The sequence below is a fragment of the Pogoniulus pusillus genome, chromosome 30 (assembly GCF_015220805.1).
Source record: "Pogoniulus pusillus isolate bPogPus1 chromosome 30, bPogPus1.pri, whole genome shotgun sequence".
NCBI classification, from domain to species: Eukaryota; Metazoa; Chordata; class Aves; order Piciformes; family Lybiidae; genus Pogoniulus; species Pogoniulus pusillus.
In genome coordinates this window covers 7,440,981-7,460,365 of record NC_087293.1, presented here as the reverse complement: position 1 = coordinate 7,460,365, position 19,385 = coordinate 7,440,981, and the positions used below count along the sequence as shown (strand labels likewise).

The 19,385-nt window shown below is 42.1% G+C and overlaps 1 protein-coding gene across 1 annotated transcript in view; it reads left to right on the top strand.

Annotated features, from left to right (window-relative positions):
- Positions 1-19,385, top strand: part of GLT1D1 (glycosyltransferase 1 domain containing 1) — a 70,453-nt gene that overhangs the window by 35,947 nt on the left and 15,121 nt on the right. The window contains exons 7-10 of the mRNA XM_064168158.1: positions 2,664-2,759; positions 3,784-3,833; positions 14,405-14,448; positions 15,948-16,068. Of these exons, the coding sequence (XP_064024228.1) occupies positions 2,664-2,759; positions 3,784-3,833; positions 14,405-14,448; positions 15,948-16,068 (311 nt within the window). The remainder of the gene's footprint in view (positions 1-2,663; positions 2,760-3,783; positions 3,834-14,404; positions 14,449-15,947; positions 16,069-19,385) is intronic.

The window sequence follows — 19,385 nt, the reverse complement described above, 5'->3', positions numbered from 1 at the left end:
CTTTTTGAATTAGGCACTCAAATTGACTGAAACTGACAGACTTTGACAGAAACTGAAACAGGCTGTTATTGATTAGATTCTTGGGAGAAGTACTTTTAAACGGCACAGAAACTGATTGGGAAAATACAAATTACAATTACTGTCTCTGGGACAAATTTCCTGTTTCAGATGCAGGTTTTCATACAGGCTGTCAGGACTGCACTGTATTGGTCTGTTTGGGCTTTTCCTTGTCAGAGCACTTTAAACTCTTATCTAATAAAATGAAAGCTATAAGATAGAAACAAAAATATGTTAAGAGAGAAAAAGTAGCAGTTAGTTCAAGCACAGTTATTGTTGATTAGGGTACTGTCACAGCAAGACTGCAATTTGTCTCTGAGAACAGGAAGATCTGGTTTCTCATTCCCATCTGACTGAGCCTTCAGCAATAACTTTAAATTCTTCCAAAACAGACAGGGTTGAACAGCAACAGGTGAGAGTTCATCATTTAAAATTACTATTTATGCCATATTAAAATGCAGTCTGAATTTTGCTGGCACTTCTTAGTTGTTTTGTGTGAGTTTATGTCATGAGTTGAAACCAGTGCTGCATGTCTGAAAAACAAACAGTATTAATGGTCCATTGCACCAAAGAATGGCTTTTTCAATACAAATGTTTATGTTTTATAAATTACAAATTATTTCTTGGTCCAGTAACCAGTAAAATATTACTTACTGTGTCTGCTGCAGCCTCTCTTGACAGCTCAAGCTGTTTAAGTTCAATGAAACAGACACAATAATGAACTCTCTGACAGAGAGCATTTCAGTGTCCCTGGATTTTAATTTTAAAGCAATAGCACTTGAGTATGTTATATGGATCACCACTCCATTGGTTCTCCCCATCCCACAAAGTTTTGATGCAGAGCTTGTGTTAGTCCAGTTTATAGATGTGAAAGGAGGCATTCTTGGTATATTGCTTCTGTATTTCTGCTCCAGGGCTTGGAGCAGACCCTGCAGTTATGTTATACAGCACTGTGAGGAACCTTAAGCTGGTACCAAGTTCGGGTGATCTGAAATTGCAGCAATTCAGTGTAAGCAGCTGAGCTGTTCCTTCCAGCTGGTGGAGAGTGGAAGGGGAAAGGACAAAACCTCAGAGAAAAGACCTTTGCAGAGTTCAGCAGCAGCAAATCACTGTGCCACCACAACTGCTGTTACCTTCCTCTGCTAGTCATTCTGGCCATGCAGCCCTCCTGCTAGCTATTTGACATAGCCCTGGTGTGAGATCCATGCACTGATGTCCTACAAACTGATGCTCCTGACTGAGCTGCCTAGTGATAGCTGATGCATGCTGTCCGCCCTTGCCATGAGCTCAGTAACAGCAAACTGATTTGGTCAATGCGGTAAATCAAACACAGGCATTTCAACTCCTCTAGTCTTGATTCAATTATGCTGTTGTGGTGTGTGTCCTTTCAGCATTTTGTGAATTAATGTGGTTTATGATGAACACATTTTACCAAAGTTCATCACATAGTGACCCTTCTCCAGAGGTATGTTCTGAACTAATTGTACTGTCACAGAGGCAATGGCAGCTGTGAGGTCGTACATCAGGGTGTTTTTTCTTTCTAGTATAGCTCACAAAATGATTTGTAAGGGTTGCTGCTGTGTATTTGCAAGAGGTTTGTTGATGTTAAAACCTGCTATGTTGAGTTTCTTTTCCTCAAATGAGTTTTTGCTTGTGTTTCTTTGCAGTAAGATTAAAATAAATGCTTTGCAATAATGGACCTTTTCTCTAGCAGTGGATGTTAGTGATAGATAATTATGAGACATTTACCTGATCTTTTGTAATACAGTCAGATCAAGAGCTCTAGTCCCTGCAGCCACTGATTAATTAAACCTCACCATATCTTTCAAAGAGGTGTTGAGCTTCAGGTAGAAGAAAGAGGGAGAACCACACTGATTTGATAGTTGCCTGGTCAGGCAAAGCTGGATTCTGGTGCTAAACAATACCAGACACTGGATTTTTAAAATTTTTCCTAGAATTTGGGCATTCATTGCCTCTAGAAAGGAATTTCTGTGCTCCTGTAAATCATAGAATGGCTTAGGTTGGAAGTGACCTGAGATGATATGTATACCAATCTCCCTGCCATGGGCAACTAGACCTGGCTGCTCAAGACCTTATCCACCCTGACCTAGAACATGCCCAGGGAGGGGAGCAAGCATCCACAACCTCCCTGGGCAGCCTATTCCAGTGTCCCACCACCCTTGTACTGAAAATCTTCCTAAGATCCAGTCTAACCTTACTCTTCCTCAGCTTAAAACCGGTTTCACTTGTCCTATTGCTAGACACCTTTATGAAAGTCCCTCTCCATCCTTCTTGTAGGATCCCTTCAGGTATTTGACAGCAGCTCTAAGGTTACCCTGCAGTCTCCACTTCTCCAGACTGAACAACCCCAGCTCCTTCAGCCTGTCCCTATAGCAGAGGTATTCCAGCCCTTGGATCATCTTTGTGGCCCTCTCTCTGAGTTGATTCAATTATTGATCCAAGAGCAAGGAAGAGAAGGAACAACAATTAGAGTTTTTTGGAATCCACCCAATTACTGCTTTTACCACTATATGTGCTCACTCATGAAACTTTGGAGTGTTTGGCTTTTATATCTGCATTCAGACCTTCAACATTCTTTATTACAGGCATTCCTACAGAGACAGACAGTTTACATATGTTCCTTTTGATATGTGGTCTCCGAAGAGTCAAAGACCCTCTCTACTTAGTTGACGTGTTTTCAGGTAGGCACCTCCTGTTTGAATGCTCTTGGTTTATCCCTGGATTTGGATGCATTTCTTTCAATGTTTGTAAGTTTGGCATCAGCAGAAAACTTATTAATATATTTATGTTTAAAACAATAAATGCTCATGTAACACATTCTTTCTGTGCTGTGCCTTTTCCATCCTGCTGGGGATTAGAGAGTATCAAAGCAGCATTTGATGATTTCACTTGCTGGGAAAACTGTTTTGCTGTTACAGACAATATTAATGGAAGACAAAAGAGTTCACCTACTTCAAAATCACTTTTTTATCTTACTGTCCCATGGCTGTTACACTGATTTGCATGTGTGCTAATTAATATCATTGAAGTTACAAGCAAATTTTACCACCCAGGGTTATGGTTCAACATGGTAAACTAGGCTGAAGTTTTCTCATACGCACATAGGTGAGTGTTTTGCCAGGTTTTGTTTGTCTCTGTAAAAAGCTCAGATGTTCCAGCTTGGAAATTTAGCCTTTACTATTCAACTTAGTTTTATAAGCCTTTGCCACCTTGTGACTCTTAGTAACCAATGTAGCTTATTAGAGTCAAGTAACTGGTTTTGTTCTATTCTGATATTGAAAGAGCAGCCTGTAACTGAGTATTGATTGTGCAGTTGCTTCCACATGCCCCCCACATAGAGGGAAATATGAATTCTTTTGTCTTAGTGGCCAGAGCATTGTACAGAGCATAGTTCTCTTGAGGTGAAATTAAATCTGAGCTTAGTTAAGTAACGCCTTGAGCCATAAGAGAACTCTGAAATAGATTTCATGAAGCAGAAATGCTAAATCCTGACTTTCAGGCTTGCTAATCATTTGAATTCTGGGCAATAATTTGAAGACCAAGCATAAGATCTTGTACACATTCAGTCTTTTAAGTAGTAATGTAGTATTTGCCTAGTTGTACTTTATTCATGCAGCTATTTACATTGATGTCAGAGAGGTAATGAAATTACATGAAAAATTAACAATATCGATTAATAAAACAGATGTTTCTCTTCTGTTTTAGATTGGCACAGAAAGGATCCCAGTGTCCATCTGAGCATAATTGGACCTGCAGTAAGTTGTTGTTGTTGTAATAATTTGTACCTTCTTTTTGTGTTTATTGCTAAACACTTCTGTTTACTCACAGCTGAGTTATTGCAATAATTCCTTGCAAACTGTACCTAAGTCAGAGGATTTCCGTTAGGGAGAAAAGAAGGTGCAAACTGAGCAGTTGTAAAGACTGTTCACAACACATCTAAACATTGGAAGTGACTCCAATGCTTGGGCTTCCAAAGTTCAGAGTCCTGCTCCCAGATAAAAGGCCTCCTCACTCGGCATGTGCTCTGCTTTTGCATTGCAAAAGGCAAAGCAGCTGGGAGGGTTTCTTTAAGAGGATATGCACTGAGGTCACCCAACTCTATTCACTTAGGTTTTCATTAATGCAGACTGTTATCAACAGCACTAAGATGGTTTACAGCAGCTATAAATCTGGTTTACATATATTGATTATTTTTTCTTGTTGTTGTTTGGAAGGTTTGGGCCAGTTTTATAAAGGGCTTCTGCAGGTGGATTGCTATAATTTTAGATTGCTATAATTTTATGTCAAGCTCATGGCTTGATACTGTTTTATGTTGCAGTCTCTTAGAACAAAACATTTACTGTTTCATTTGGAGAAAAAAAAACTTCTAAAGATGAAAAGTATCAAAATACTTGGTTTCTGTTTGGATACATATAGCTTGGTACAAAACTTTTATGGAGAATCAGAAAGTACTAAAAATGTGAATTCTGTCAAATAAAATATTAGTAGTTACCCATGGCACAGCAATGTGCCCTTGTGGCTAAGAAGGCCACTGGGATCCTGGGGTGTATTAGGAAGAGTGTGTCGAGCAGATCAAGGGAGATTCTCCTCCCCCTCTGCCCTGCTGAGACCTCATCTTGAATACAGTGTTCAGTTTTGGGCTCCCCAGTTTAAGAGGCACAGGGATCTGCTGGAGGGGGTCCAGCAGAGGGCTGTAAGGATGCTTAGGGGACTGGAGGGCATGGTCTTGAGGAGAGGCTGAGAGACCTGGGGCTTTTTAGTCTGGAGAAGAGAAAACTTAGAGGGGATTTAATACATGTTTGTAAGTATCTGAGGGCTGGCTAGGACAGGGGGACAGGCTCTGCTCACTGCTCCCTGGCATCGGACAAGGAGCAATGGGTGCAAGTTGCAGCACAAGAGGTTCCACCTCAACACAAGGGGGAACTTCTTTACTGTAAGGGTCACAGAGCACTGGAACAGGCTCCCCAGAGAGGTTGTGGAGTCTCCTTCTCTGGAGACTTTCAAGGCCTGTCTGGATGTGTTCCTCAGTGATCTGTGTTAGATAGCATTGTCCTGCTCTGGCAGGGGGGTTGGACTCCATGATCTCCTTGGGTCCCTTCCAATCCCTAACATCCTGTGAGCCTGTAATACCTGTTTCCATATTAATCATGTATCAATGAGCCTATCAACTACTTCAAAAGGCAACAGTTGCCATCTAGAGCAGTTGTTTTAGCAGGTATTGTTAATAAGGATTTTTAGTACTGTGAAGGTGATATCAGATGCTCATTATCCCTGTTCTTACATCTTTTGGTCATGTGGATGATTGCATCTTTGTTCCGTTCTGTTTAGATCTTGATGCCATTTCTGGTAGTCTCAGTTTGTAAACAATTAACAGTTGTCAACAGGTGCAAAATGATGTTAGGTTTCTGTCTGACAGCAGACAGCGAAGACAGAGCTGACAAATAAAACTGGTGAAGTCTGTTTCACATTTAGAATGTGAGTGTGTTAAAGCCTGGGAAACAGCTAAGAAGGAAGGTGGTGTTGACTAAAAGAAATAAAATCAGAAACTGAATTGTTCCTGCACATCCACATCTCAGATTAAGCTTTGAGTTGGTATCACACCTTCCAGATGAAGTAGATATATAGTTTAGTAAACATTCTGATCAATTTTAAGGTGGAATTTAATGCTCTCTTCTTATTTCATGATGATCCTGTTTAACAAAATTAGAAGCTCCACCTTCTAATTCTCTCTTTACACAACACACCAGGCAGTTAAATGGCAGCTGTGCTTGCTGACTCTCTTTAGACAAAAAGGTACAGCTGAGATGCCACCTGAAAATGTTTCTCAGCAATGGATTGCTTTTCACTGAAGCATCAGCTCTTGAAAGAGTTTAAAATCAAAACCATCACAGTCATTCTGCTTAGACCACACCTTGAGTACTGTGTTCAGTTCTGGGCCCCCCAGTTTAGAAGGGACGTTTTGATGCTTGAGCGTGTCCAGAGAAGGGCGACGAGGCTGGTGAGAGGCCTTGAGCACAGCCCTACGAGGAGAGGCTGAGGGAGCTGGGATTGGTTAGCCTGGAGAAGAGGAGGCTCAAGGGTGACCTTATGGCTGTCCACAACTACCTGAAGGGTGGTTGTGGCCAGGAGAAGGTTGCTCTCTTCTCTCAGGTGGCCAGCTCCAGAACGAGAGGACACAGCCTCAAGCTACACCAGGGGAAATTTAGGCTTGAGGTGAGGAGAAAGTTCTTCACTGAGAGAGTCATTGGACACTGGAATGGGCTGCCCGGGGAGGTGGTGGAGTCACCGTCCCTGGGGCAGTTCAAGGCAAGGTTGGACGTGGCACTTGGTGCCATGGTCTGGCCTCGAGCTTTGTGGTAAAGGGTTGGACTTGATGATCTGTGAGGTCTCTTCTAACCCTGATGATATTGTGATAATCTTCTACTCCTTGTGGAGAAAGGTTTGAAAATGTGGGCGTATGAAGCATGAAGAGAAATAAGAAAAAGATAGAATTCAACCTTCCCAAGTGCACACCATTGTTTTTAAATCAACTACCTTGATTTCTGAAATGCAGACAAAGGGTTAAATGCTCTGCCACTCCATTCTTTCCTAATGATCTCTTGAAACTTCTTGTCTGAGCATCTGGCTATTTCCACTTAGAGAGCTGTCTGATTTCACCTGCAGAAGCTCAAGGCTTTTATAAGGGAAACCATTCATGAACATATAAATGTCCTTATGATGTTGGTGAAGTACAGAGCTGAAAATATGCAAAGCTACAAACTGCATGGTTATTTTCAGAACCAATAGAGAAATACTCTCAAACCTTAGTCTAAGTAGTACTCAACATAAACATTTGCTGTGGGCCAGATCCTCAGCAGAAGCACCTGCACTGTAAACTGGTGAGGGAGATGGGAAAGGAAGTCTCTGAGCCACTGAAATGCTGCTCCTAATTCTGTGAAAAATGTGGTTCATTCACACAGCCCTGCACAGGGACCTGGTGGAGCTGCAGGGAGACTGTTCTGAGAGGCTGAGGCAGCTGGGATTGTTTAGCCTGGCTCAGGGGTGATCTTATTGCTGTCTACAAATATCTGAAGGGAGGCTGTAGCCAGGGTTGGACTCTTCTCTCAGGGAACCAGCAACAGAACAAGAGGACACAATCTCAAGTTGTGCTGGGGGAGGTCTAGACTGGATGTTAGGAGGAATTTCTTGCCAGAGAGAGTGATTGGCATTGGAATGGGCTGCCCAGGGAGGTGGTGGAGTCACCATCCCTGGAGGTGTTAAAAAAAAGACTCAATTAGGCACTTAGTGCCATGGTCTAGTTGATTGGACAGGGCTGAGTGCTAGGTTGGACTGGATGGTCTTGGAGGTCTCTTCCAACCTGGCTGATTCTGTGATTTTGATTCTATGATTCTTCTGCTTCCAGTACCATTGCCTATGTCAAGGGAGCCTTCTTTGTGCTAAAGTAACAGAACTAATTGCAGGATTTTTGCGAAGGAAATCAGTGTATCTATAGCAGCAAAAGTCTTGAAAAGGCAGCCTGTGGCCTTAAAAAAAAGCTATGAGTAGGCAGCTGTGTCACATGAAACAAACTCTTGCTGATGCTAAAAGGGTACTAAAAGCTTCACTTCTTCATTTGGGTAATGTGTTTGTGTCCCTCTATAAATCTTATCTCATCTTCTTCTTCACATGAGCCAGAAAACCTGCAGGCAATCTGTTTTATAGGAAAACAAATAGAATCTGAATGGGCAAATAAGATCTGTTTTTCTATTTCCTCATTTAGTTTTATTCTTGGTAAATTTTGGGACATGAGGTTTTATTTTTAAAAGCTGCTTTTACATTTTTATTTTATCTGCATTTTTTTTTCCATTCTAATACACAAAATGATTTGGAAGTGAACTGGTGTGGAAGGCAAATCTAGAGCAAATGAATCAAAAGATGCCCTTGCTGCCTCCAGTGAGGATTTCCAGCGTTTTAGTTGTCTCTTTAAATGTGCTTCACTTTGTCATAAGCTAACATCTTTCCAGTTAGCTACCAGAAGTGTAACCCTGTAGCAGTGCATAGGTTGGGATCAAGGGCTTGGAACTCCTTAAAACATTTAAAAGGCTTATTTCCCCCACAGTACTAAAATATTGCTGATGGATGAAAATGAATAGAATCATAGAATCAGTCAGGGTTGGAAAGGACTACAAGGATCATCCAGTTCCAGCCTCCCTACCATGCCCAGGGACGCCCTACCCTAGAGCAGGCTGCCCACAACCTCATCCAGCCTGGCCTTAAACACTTCCAGCCATGGGGCCTCAACCACCTCCCTGGGCAACCCATTCCAGGCTCTCACCACTCTCATGCTCAACAACTTCCTCCTGACATCCTTCTCTTATCTCCTTGCCTCCAGCTTTGCTCCATTCCCCCCAGTCCTGTCACTTTCTGAGAGCCTAAAAAGTCCCTCCCCATCTTTTTTGTAGTCCCCCTTCAGATCCTGGAAGGCCACAAGAAGGTCACCTGGGAGCCTCCTCTTCTGCAGACTGAACAGCCCCAACTCCTTCAGTCTGTCCTCATAGCAGAGCTGCTCCAGCCCTCTGAGCATCCTCGTGGCCCATCTCAGTTCTGTTGATGTTTAGCTCTACTTTTCTTATTCATCTTCCTTATAAACCCTCAAGTCTTAAGAAAATCAGTGCCACTATCTGTGAAGCAAGTCATGTTTACTGTGAATATTAAAACTCCACATTTTAAGAGTGCATTAATTAAGAATACAAAGAAGGAAGGCCCACACAGTTTTTTCTGCTTTCCTTCTGTAAGATTATAGCCTTTACTCTGCATTTGCCACATATGATTGTCTCAAATAGTGCAATCTATAGAATGTTGCAGGATTCAGTCCTGTCTAGTGTAGCATTTTTAGCATTCATCTCCTTTTCCAGCATTCTTTTTGTTCTTTCCTATAATGAAATTTGAAACAACAGGTAATTTTCAGCAACTTCATATCCCAAGAATAGAAGCTTAAGACACTTGGAAAAAAAGTTAAGGCCACAAAACTGGACTTCAGCTGTTGATAACCTTCTTGAAGCCCACTTTCTACTCTCTGCATAATTCTTGCTCCTTCTTACAGACACACTGTTCAGTACTATCTATAAGGACACAGGTTTCCACTGACAGCTATTTTTTTTCTCTGTCCAACTTGGCCACAACAACCCCATGCAGAGATACAGGCTGGGGTGGGAGTGGCTGGAGAGCAGCCAGACAGAGAGGGATCTGGGGGTGCTGATTGATACCCGCCTGAACATGAGCCAGCAGTGTGCCCAGGTGGCCAAGAGAGCCAGTGGCATCCTGGCCTGCATCAGGAATGGTGTGGCCAGCAGGAGCAGGGAGGTCATTCTGCCCCTGTACTCTGCACTGGTTAGACCACACCTTGAGTTCTGTGTTCAGTTCTGGGCCCCCCAGTTTAGGAGGGACATTGAGATGCTTGAGCGTGTCCAGAGAAGGGCGACGAGGCTGGGGAGAGGCCTTGAGCACAGCCCTACGAGGAGAGGCTGAGGGAGCTGGGATTGGTTAGCCTGGAGAAGAGGAGGCTCAGGGGTGACCTTATGGCTGTCTACAACTACCTGAGGGGTGGTTGTGGCCAGGAGGAGGTTGCTCTCTTCTCTCAGGTGGCCAGCTCCAGAACGAGAGGACACAGCCTCAGGCTGTGCCAGGGGAGATTTAGGCTGGAGGTGAGGAGAAAGTTCTTCCCTGAGAGAGTCATTGGACACTGGAATGGGCTGCCCGGGGAGGTGGTGGAGTCGCCGTCCCTGGAGCTGTTCAAGGCAAGATTGGACGTGGCACTTGGTGCCATGGTCTGGCCTTGAGCTCTGTGGTAAAGGGTTGGACTTGATGATCTGTGAGGTCTCTTCCAACCTTGGTGATACTGTGATACTGTGATAGTGTAACTTCTTTCCATGCCTATTGAGACTATTTTAGTTGAATAACTGCTTCCACAGATAATTAGGAAAATCAGATAGGAGAAAAAGATGCAATTTCAAATTCCTTAGCATGCTGAGGAGTATGAACCTCTGCCAGCTCCAGCCTGAATAAATGTCTTGCCGAGATGTTTTGTCAAAGATAAGTCTGCTGCTACCATTAAGCTGACAAATTTTCTAACCTTCTTTGCTTGTTCTTCAAGAAAAACTCCCTGAAAACAAAACTTTAGTTGGAAATGGTACAATGAACTGTTCCAATATTTCTTAACAAGGTTATATAGATTTTTTTTTTTTTATCCTTTAGACCCAGGGGGTTTGTTAATTTAGATTCCAGTTGCCAAATTGTTTCAGCTAAATTAAAACTGTATTTTTTACTAGTTGTTAATTGGCCCAAATTGCAGCACAAGAGCCAGAAGATGTTGAATTTCCTTAAGCATTTAGTCTATAGAAAAGATAATGTTGAATGGCTGAGCTTAGTATGTTCAGAAGGATCTGATGTTCCTGGTACATTTGCTGCAGGCAGGTTGTGTTGTATTGCAGACAACAGTAGTGTTTGCAGTTGTAGGGGAAGCTTGCTCTTGCTGAGCCTATTCAACAATTGATCAGATTAAAATTGGGATGTGGGGTCACCTGCTGCTGTGAAGAAAGCTCATGCCACCAACAGGGATGCTGTCAAAACCCCACAAACCTGAGCAATTGAGCAAATTCTTCCTCTCCTTGCTGAATACACTTGCTGATATGGCTTTTCATTCTTGTGCTAGTTTGAAGCAGGGTCAAATGTTTTGGTGAGAAGAACTAGATCATAGGCTGTGAAAGGAAAACAGTGCTGATGTCTACTCCCCTCAGAATCTTGCTGAAGAAGAAATGAAAACATAAGATAACACTCTCACCATTTTTCACTCACTCTGCCTTGGGCTGCTGACTGAGCTGCATCTCTCTAACACACCCTCCATCTGGACTAACCCACCTTTGCTTCTTAACCTCTTGGCCGAACCTCCATTCTTCCTTGGGACTGGGATAAGGTGGAGAGGGGCAGGGGGAAGGTGCAGGGGTGATTGAGAGCCTGGGGACTCAGGTTTCTGGGAGGGGAGTTGTGTTTCAGTATTGCTTTTTACCTCATATATTTCTGTATATAATTGTATATACTATAAATATCTGCTTGTATATTGTGCTAGCTGTAAATAAATAGCTTCATTTATATTCCCAGAGCTGGCTGAGTCTAGTCTGGGTATTTCTAAAGCGTGGAGGGGTGGGGAACACCCAAACCATCACAATTCTCAGGCACTCTGGTGATATTCGGACAGTTTTAAATATGCTAAGACTTGTTTTTTTTCCCTACAAAGTTGTGATGGTTTGGGTGGTGTTACCTGCCCCCTCACTCTTATGAAACCAGCCAAACTAGACTCAGGTGAGATGGAAATTAGAATGCAGCTTTATATTTACAGCTTAGCACAATATACAAGCAGGTACTTACAATATCCACAGTTATAGAGAGAAATACACAGGTTTAAAAAGTAGTGCAGAAGTACAACAGCCCTCCCAGAAGGGAGGTGGCCCAAGCCAGAGATCAACTCAGTTATCTGTGTTTATGTTCTTGGTTTTATACACCTCAGTAAGCCTATGAGTGAAGCAGACATCACCACTGTTTCCTTTTCACAGCCTATTATCTAATTCTTCTCACCAAAATGTCCCAGCTAGCTTCAATCTAGCACAAAAGTCTACACGGCCACAGTAGTGGCAGCATTATAATGGAGATGTTTCTGGACCATTTTTTCTGTCTGAATTAATTTTTAGATGACAGCAATTTAACATAGTGTGCTTAGAGAAGATTTCCTGGATTTTGATCATGGTAGGCTCTGTGCTTAATAGGCAACTTCATCTTTGTGCAGCATTTGATTTGTTACTTTCTGCACTGTCAAACATCTCTCAGATGTTTCTTTACCTGTCAGCAGAGTAGAACTTCCTTAATAGCATATCTGGTCCTCTTAGATGTGGTTTCTTGTTATGTGCCCACTCCCCTTTCTGTGTGTCATCTCATCTGTTCTGATAGAAACTATTCACACAATGCAAGCTGCTTTCCTCTGATCTCTGCTAAACTGATGAAATCTGCAGCTCTCTGAAGCCCTTTCTCTGGATGGATGATTTGTTTTTAAAGCAAAGGTGATAGGTATCTGATGATCACATTTGCTTGCTGTGTTAATAGATGACAAAATAAAAGGTGGCAATAAAAACTCTACTTGGAGAGCAGTTGGATGATGAAGACATTTTGGATGATGGAGACATTTTGGGTGGAAGTAGCTTTCTTTTCAGTAGCTTTTCCTGAGACTCTGCTAAGTTCCTAGGCACTCTGCTGTAGTCACTTGGTTTGGAAGCATTCACATCTTCTAAGTGCATTTTCAACTTAGTGAACAGCTTATGTTGTATCTCATTTCTGTTAAACTGAGCTTCTGGCTAGATAACTGTGCCCCCTCAAGTTCCTAAATATAGCTGTGGGGAATCACTTGCAAGTCATTGCTGCACCCATCAGAAAAGTAATATTTTAACTGATTTCTCATATTCAGGCCAGGCTTTTTGGAGTATCTACCAACAGAAGAATACAGCCTAAAGGATTGTTCTGTTTATGAGGCAGATGGCAATTTAGAAAGGTAGAATCAACCAGATTGGAGGAGACCTCCAAGATTATCCAGTCCAACCTATCACCCAGCCCTACCCAATCAACTAGACCATGGCTTGGCTTCCACAGAATTAGATGGGATAGCAATTATTATCTTACAGATTTTGAGTCACAGGCTGTAGGTTTTCTCATCTTTCTAAAGGTGGGGAAATAGAAGCCCATATCCCACTGCTCGTTAAATCACTTGCAAGCACTCCATTGATTTTAAAGGAAACTGAGGATAGTTCCTCCTGAGAGGAACTCAGCATCAAAATAATAATTTGGTGGGGAAAAAAAGCTGAAAAGATATTTATACAGAAACAGCAGCTGTGAAGTTCAGTATGAAGTGTCCAAGGAAGCTGTGACAGGATACACTGGTTTAGTGTCGAGATCTGTATCATACTCTGTCACCAGGATCAGGCAGTGCTTCAGGAAAGGACACGTGATTTTCCCCCCCTCCTAGTGCTACCAAAACCACTGTCTTGAGCAGTTATGCAAACATTTTACTTCTTGCATTCAGCAGGAATTCATTCCTTAGTGCAAGACTTTGCTGGAATCTTAATTTATGATGGACTAATTAATCCTGTGCTCAAAGCACGCACTCATAAAACAAAATATGACTTCTTTCCATATGTTCTCTGAAATGCTTTGTGAGTGTTTTGTGTCTCATAATGTGGAAAACAAACCAAACCTCCATCCAAAATATTAACAAGAGTTAAGAAAATCAGCCCTGTTGTTCCCAGTATTTACAACTGCTGCATGCTGTGCAATCTATCATAAATTAATCTAATCTAGTCAGTCAGCCTTAATTAAAAAAACTCTGGTTCTTTTCTTCATGTCTAGTTAAGGCTTTCCAACTTCTGTTTATTTCTTTTAATTGTGTTAAATGAAAACAGCAAACATAGTTAAGCTCTTTAAATAAGACTATTGGAATTACAGCCCAGCCTAGACAACTTTTTAGTAGCTCTAGCATGCTTTCATTTTAGAATGTTGTGGTTATTAGTTTTCAAACAAATGTTTCTATCAGTGCATAACACAGAACCATAGAATCAGTCAGGTTGGAAAAGACCTCCAAGATCATCCATTCCAACCTATCAGCCCTGTCCAGTCAACTAGACCCATCTACCTGACTATCCCAGTTTGCATGCAGATTGCTTCCTGTGTTAACTAAAGCCTGAAGAATTTCTTTCTTTCTTTCTTTCCTCACATTGCTTGCTCCATGCCTCAAGACACAGACAGTTATTTGGCACATCAGTGCATTCTTCCTCACTTAGGCACTAAGTTGTCAAACTGGGCATCTGAATCATGTTAGCCTCACAGAGTCATCTGAAAGCAGTCAGTCATGTTAAATAGATCCAGCTCTAATTAGAACCTGCAGCCAGAGGCATGGAAATGGAACCTCCCCTTCTGACCGTAGCCCAAAGCTACACTGCATTAGAGGAGTCACTTAAAGGTTTAGAGTGCAGTTATCAATTCACACTCTGCTCATCTGTAAGTTCAGCCTCTGAGCTCTTAACTAGGTATTCTGTCAATCAGTCACAAGAGCTCATCTGAGGAGTCAAATGTAACCACCAAGTCACAGATCTGTGGCATGATTTTAAAGCTCAGTATATTCATGCATTTAAATAGTTCAGTTAAAAGTGTGCTAAGTTTCTTTCTTCTTTCTTTATTTCCCCTGAGTATTTCAAACGTGGGCTGTAGTGCCAAAGTAGTGCTGTATACCTGTGTCTGTATTCACTTCTAGGTTGATCCACTTTTCACACATGAAGTTAAGGAAAAAGTAAAAAGGTAAGAAATTAATATCAAGCCTTCTATCTGCTCCAAAGGAAAGCAGTTAACTGAGTAGCTTTTAAAATCATGTGTGTAAATGCTTTGGTGCATACAAATGAACACACATGCAGGACTCTCTAGATGAATAATAAATGTGTTCTGATTACTTGGCATGAAACAGTCTGAGAGGAAGTATTCTACACACTTTACATTATAGAATAACCAGTAGATCTCTCTGTGTTTTGTGCTAGATCACTTCTGATTCAGTGTGATTTAGGTTTATTGTTTATTTGGGTCTTTTGGTTCTTTATTCTCTCAACTTCTGCAAGATTTTGCATGCCTGGTGGTGGTGGGTTAATGAATAGATGGATAAAGTAACCCTGTATAGCTTTTCTGTCTGTAATCCATACACTTCTTGACTGAAGGATGTAAATGTTAGAGAAATGAGATTTTTGTGTGTGTGTCTGCAGAGCCATAAACTGCCTGACACAAACAGGACAGCTGTGTTACCTCTGATTTATAATATCTGACAATAAAATGTGCATCTAGTATGAGTTTTGCAATTACATTTTTGGAGCAGAAGAGAAAAGAGAAAGGATTTTTGGTTTTCTGTCAGGTTATCCATGGGAAATGTGGCTCCTGTATTCATGTATGTTAGTCTAGTTGATATAGTTAGTCACATCTGCAGAGGCTGGCTGGTACTGCCCAATCAGGAAACCCCATGTTTGTTAACCAAGTGTAGTTGACAAGGAGCTGCTCTTAATAGCCAGTGCACTTGTGTTTCCATCTGGCTTAGTGACTTTGTGTTGAAATTAAAGAGGCAGGAGCAGGCTCACCAAATGGAGGAGGTGATGGGTTTTCAAAAATGATCACCAGTCTTAAAGGTCCCATTCACTTCATCTGAGACTGAACACCTAATTACCCTTTTTTTTCACACTTCACCTTTGATTCAAGTGACCTTACCTGGTCTTAGGAAGATGAAGATAGCAGAAATGTAACTATTCAGATGACAAGAGAGCTTTAAAGAGGAAGCAGAGAGCGCTTTCAGAACCACAGCCCATCAGAAAAGTCAGCTTCTCCTGAAGTTGACCATTCTGATGATGGTGCTCCATTACCATAAATACTTAAACTGTGTTTTATCTAAATCTCTGCGTGCACCCTCCCCATGTTGCACAAATTCTTCAAGAGATATTTGCACCCCTATCCACTGAACTCAGCTCCTTCAGCTATAAGACTGATTGTGGTTAACAGAGCATGGTGTTAAGTGATCAACTATGAAACTCCAGAGCAGAAAAAGAAGTGGCAGGTAACAGTGTGCTCTGTACTGAGTTTATAACTGCATTTATAGGTAGAAAGCTAAGCAAAGCATAGTCAGGTGGCTTGCCCATGGACAAGTGATTGTTAACATCAGAACCATGACTGAATTGCTCTGACCACCTTCCATCACTGCTGTAAATGTAGAGAGGATTGTTAGAGCGCTTTCTTAGGTGTCCTATCTGTGTGCATTTTATTTCTAGGGCACCAGGAGTACATCTATTACAGGAGATGCCACAGGATGATCTTCATGCTGCTGTGAAAAGGTGCTTTGCTGTGGTGAACAGCTCTATTTCAGAAGGGATGTCTGCTGCAATTCTGGAGGTAATTGCATCTTAGCGGTAAGGTTTTACTGTGAGGTTACAGAGAATCTGAAATCACCTTTTATCACTGGAAATGTGTGTCAACGTATGTTTGCAGGGTAGTGAAGACAAAACTAAGATATTTCTTTTTGCAAGTGTTCTTGCCTTGAGCTGACAGGTTTTTACACTCTGTCCATTTATTTTTTTCAAGGACAGGATGTAATTTTATCAATCCTGTTAATTTAACGACAGGGACCTGAGATATAGAAATCATTCTGATTTACTGGAGTTGTCACAATTCTTGATTCAACATCTCCTTCCTTATAACATTGCCAGAATAGACTTCCCTTTTTTTTCTTTTAAACATCCTTTCAAAAAGCAATCTAAGATCTGTATTTGGTTATGAATTCTGAAATGATTAATGCATGAATGATATGCTCAGTTAATTTTTCTTTTGCCATCAGTATTGAAAATTAATAGCCAGGTTTATTTCATACCTGTCAAAGTGGGGCACTGCTTAGTATCAAATGCTTACTAGATAAAAAAATAGATGTACTTACAGTGGAAGTCTTTTGGGCAGACTCCTTTTAGTGTTTTGGTTTGGGGTTTTTTTTGTGTGTGACTGCTAAATGTTGGTTCCTGCTGATCTCCTATGAATAATCACATGTTGCAGTTCCCACATGGTTTTCTTCCATGCACATCTGAAAGTCCTGGTAAGTGAGGAGTGAGCATTGTTTGGAATTATGGAAGTTAGGTGATGCTAAGTTTGAAGATGAGTATTTCCTATCTAAAATGCTATGCTTAGAGATGGATGCAGATGCTGCTTCACAGCTACACTACTCCATAAACAGTGATTACTACACACTGAGACATTTCCAGCCTTATCTGTGTGTCAGGCTAGGCAAATCCTCTGTGCTTGGTTGTTGAGATAAAATGGGCTGTACTACAGAGTACACAGCTGCAACTAAGTCAATGACTTGGAAATGTAAAAGTTAATTAACTTGCTCCTCCTCCACACCAGTTACATATTAATTTCCTTCAGAACTGCTCATGTAACAGCCACACCTTGAGTACTCTTTCCAGGCCCTTCAATTCAAGAAAGATGTTGAGGTGCTGGAACATGTCAAGAGAAGGGCAACAAAGCTGGTGAGGGTCCTGGAACACAAACCTTATGAAGAGAGGCTGAGGGAGCTGGGGGTGTGCAGCCTGGAGAAGAGGAGGCTCAGAAGTGACCACGTTGCTGTCAACAACTACCTGAGGGGGAGGCTGTAGCCAGGTGGGGTTGGTCTCTTCTGCCAGACAACCAGCAACAGAACAAGGGGACACAGTCTCAAGTTGTGCCAGGGGAGGTCTAGGCTGGATGTTAGGAGGAAGTTCTTGCCAGAGAGAGTGATTGGCATTGGAATGGGCTGCCCAGGGAGGTGGTGGAGTCTCCATCCCTGGAGGTGTTGAAGAAAAGCCTGGATGAGGCACTTAGTGCCATAGTCTGGTTGATTGGCCAGGGCTGGATGCTAGGTTGGACTGGATGATCTTGGAGGTCTCTTCCAACCTGGTTGATTCTATGATTCTCTAAAAATGACAAAACTATTCTAGCAAAGGAGCATTCTATGCAGAATGTCTCTACAGGCTTGCAGTGGTCGCTTCCTTCATTTTGATGTTGTTTGCTTGGTTTGTTTTGGTTTTTTTTACATCAGAAAGAAGTATGTACTAGGCTGAAGAAGTATTCAGTCTATTTTTTCCTGCTGAATTTCTTTATATGTATTTTTATACATCTAGTAGCTAGTGTTAACTTACCTGCCATATAACTATGCATATCATGACCTAGGCCACTCTTATAATTAATATATTTAATTCTGCTGAAGACATTACCTTCACTATTAACAAACTTAATCACCATTTACTATACCTTTAAGTCTTAATGTGAGTTTAACAGACAGTTAAATATGCTAAAATCAACTGCCAGCTGACCATAGTGGGAAGATGAAATTATTTCCTCTCAGTGCAAAACTTGACCCGTAGCAGACTCTCAGCTATTGTCTTGCACATCACAAGTATTTCATAAAGAGAAGATAAAAAGATCCTGCTCTCCTGTCTTCTGTTATTGCATTGATGGAATAATGTCAAACCTATTAGTTGGACTTGGGTTTTGTTCATGCATAATCACTTTCTTCATTATGAAGATAAAAGACAATTTCAGATATTCTTGAGTAGAGTATTTCCTCTTGGAAGATCTATGACCATAGGTGACCCACTTCTTTCCACGACTCCTATATGGCCTTGGTTTTGAATAGTGGAAGGACAGCTTAACCTCTGAACTGGTGTCTTGGTACTTCATCACAGTAGCCATGTAGCAGGGATAAAAGGAGGTGGCATATTTTCAGAGGCCTGAGCATGCCAGTTCAGGCACATACAGGTTAGAAGCAAATAGGTTACGAATTACAGGTACAAAGTTAAATCTTGCATTATAAGAAGTCCAACAGACAATGCACAGGTGTTGTGTGAGAACAGCTCTGGTCCCAGCTGAGTCAGGATTTTCTACAAATAGGATTAGGTCTTTTTTTTTCCCTCAGGAAATAACCTGAAGCTTGACCCGTTTTAGTACCTCAGACCTGTTTGAATTCTTCTGCTTAAGTTATATGTGGCTTCATAGAATCAACCAGGCTGGAAGAGACCTCCAAGATCATCCAGTCCAGCCTATCACCCAGCCCTAGCCAGTCAACCAGACCATGGCACTAAGTGCCTCATCCAGGCTTTTCTTGAACACCTCCGGGTGTTCAAGGGACGGTGACTCCACCACCTCCCTGGGCAGCCCATTCCAATGCCAATCACTCTCTCTGGCAAGAACTTCCTCCTAACATCCAGCCTAGACCTCCCCTGGCACAACTTGAGACTGTGTCCTTTTGTTCTGTTGCTGGTTGTCTGGGAGAAGAGACCAACCCCACCTGGCTACAGCTCCCCTCAGGTAGTTGAAGACAGCAATGAGGTCAGCCCTGAGCCTCTTTTCCAGGCTGCACACCCCCAGCTCCCTCAGCCTCTCCTCACAGGGCTGTGCTCCAGGCCCCTCACCAGCTTTTTTGCCATACTCTGGACACCTTCCAGTATCTCAACATCCCTCTTGAATTGAGGAGCCCAGAACTGGACACAGCACTCAAGGTGTAGCCTGAGACCAGTGCTGAGTACAGGAGCAGAATAACCTCCCTTGTTCTACTGGCCACACTGTTCCTGATCCAGGCCAGGATGCCATTGGCTCTCCTGGCTACCTGGGCACACTGCTGGCTCATCTTCAGCTACTATCTACCAGTACCCTCAGGTCCCTTTCTTCCTGGCTGCTCTCCAGCC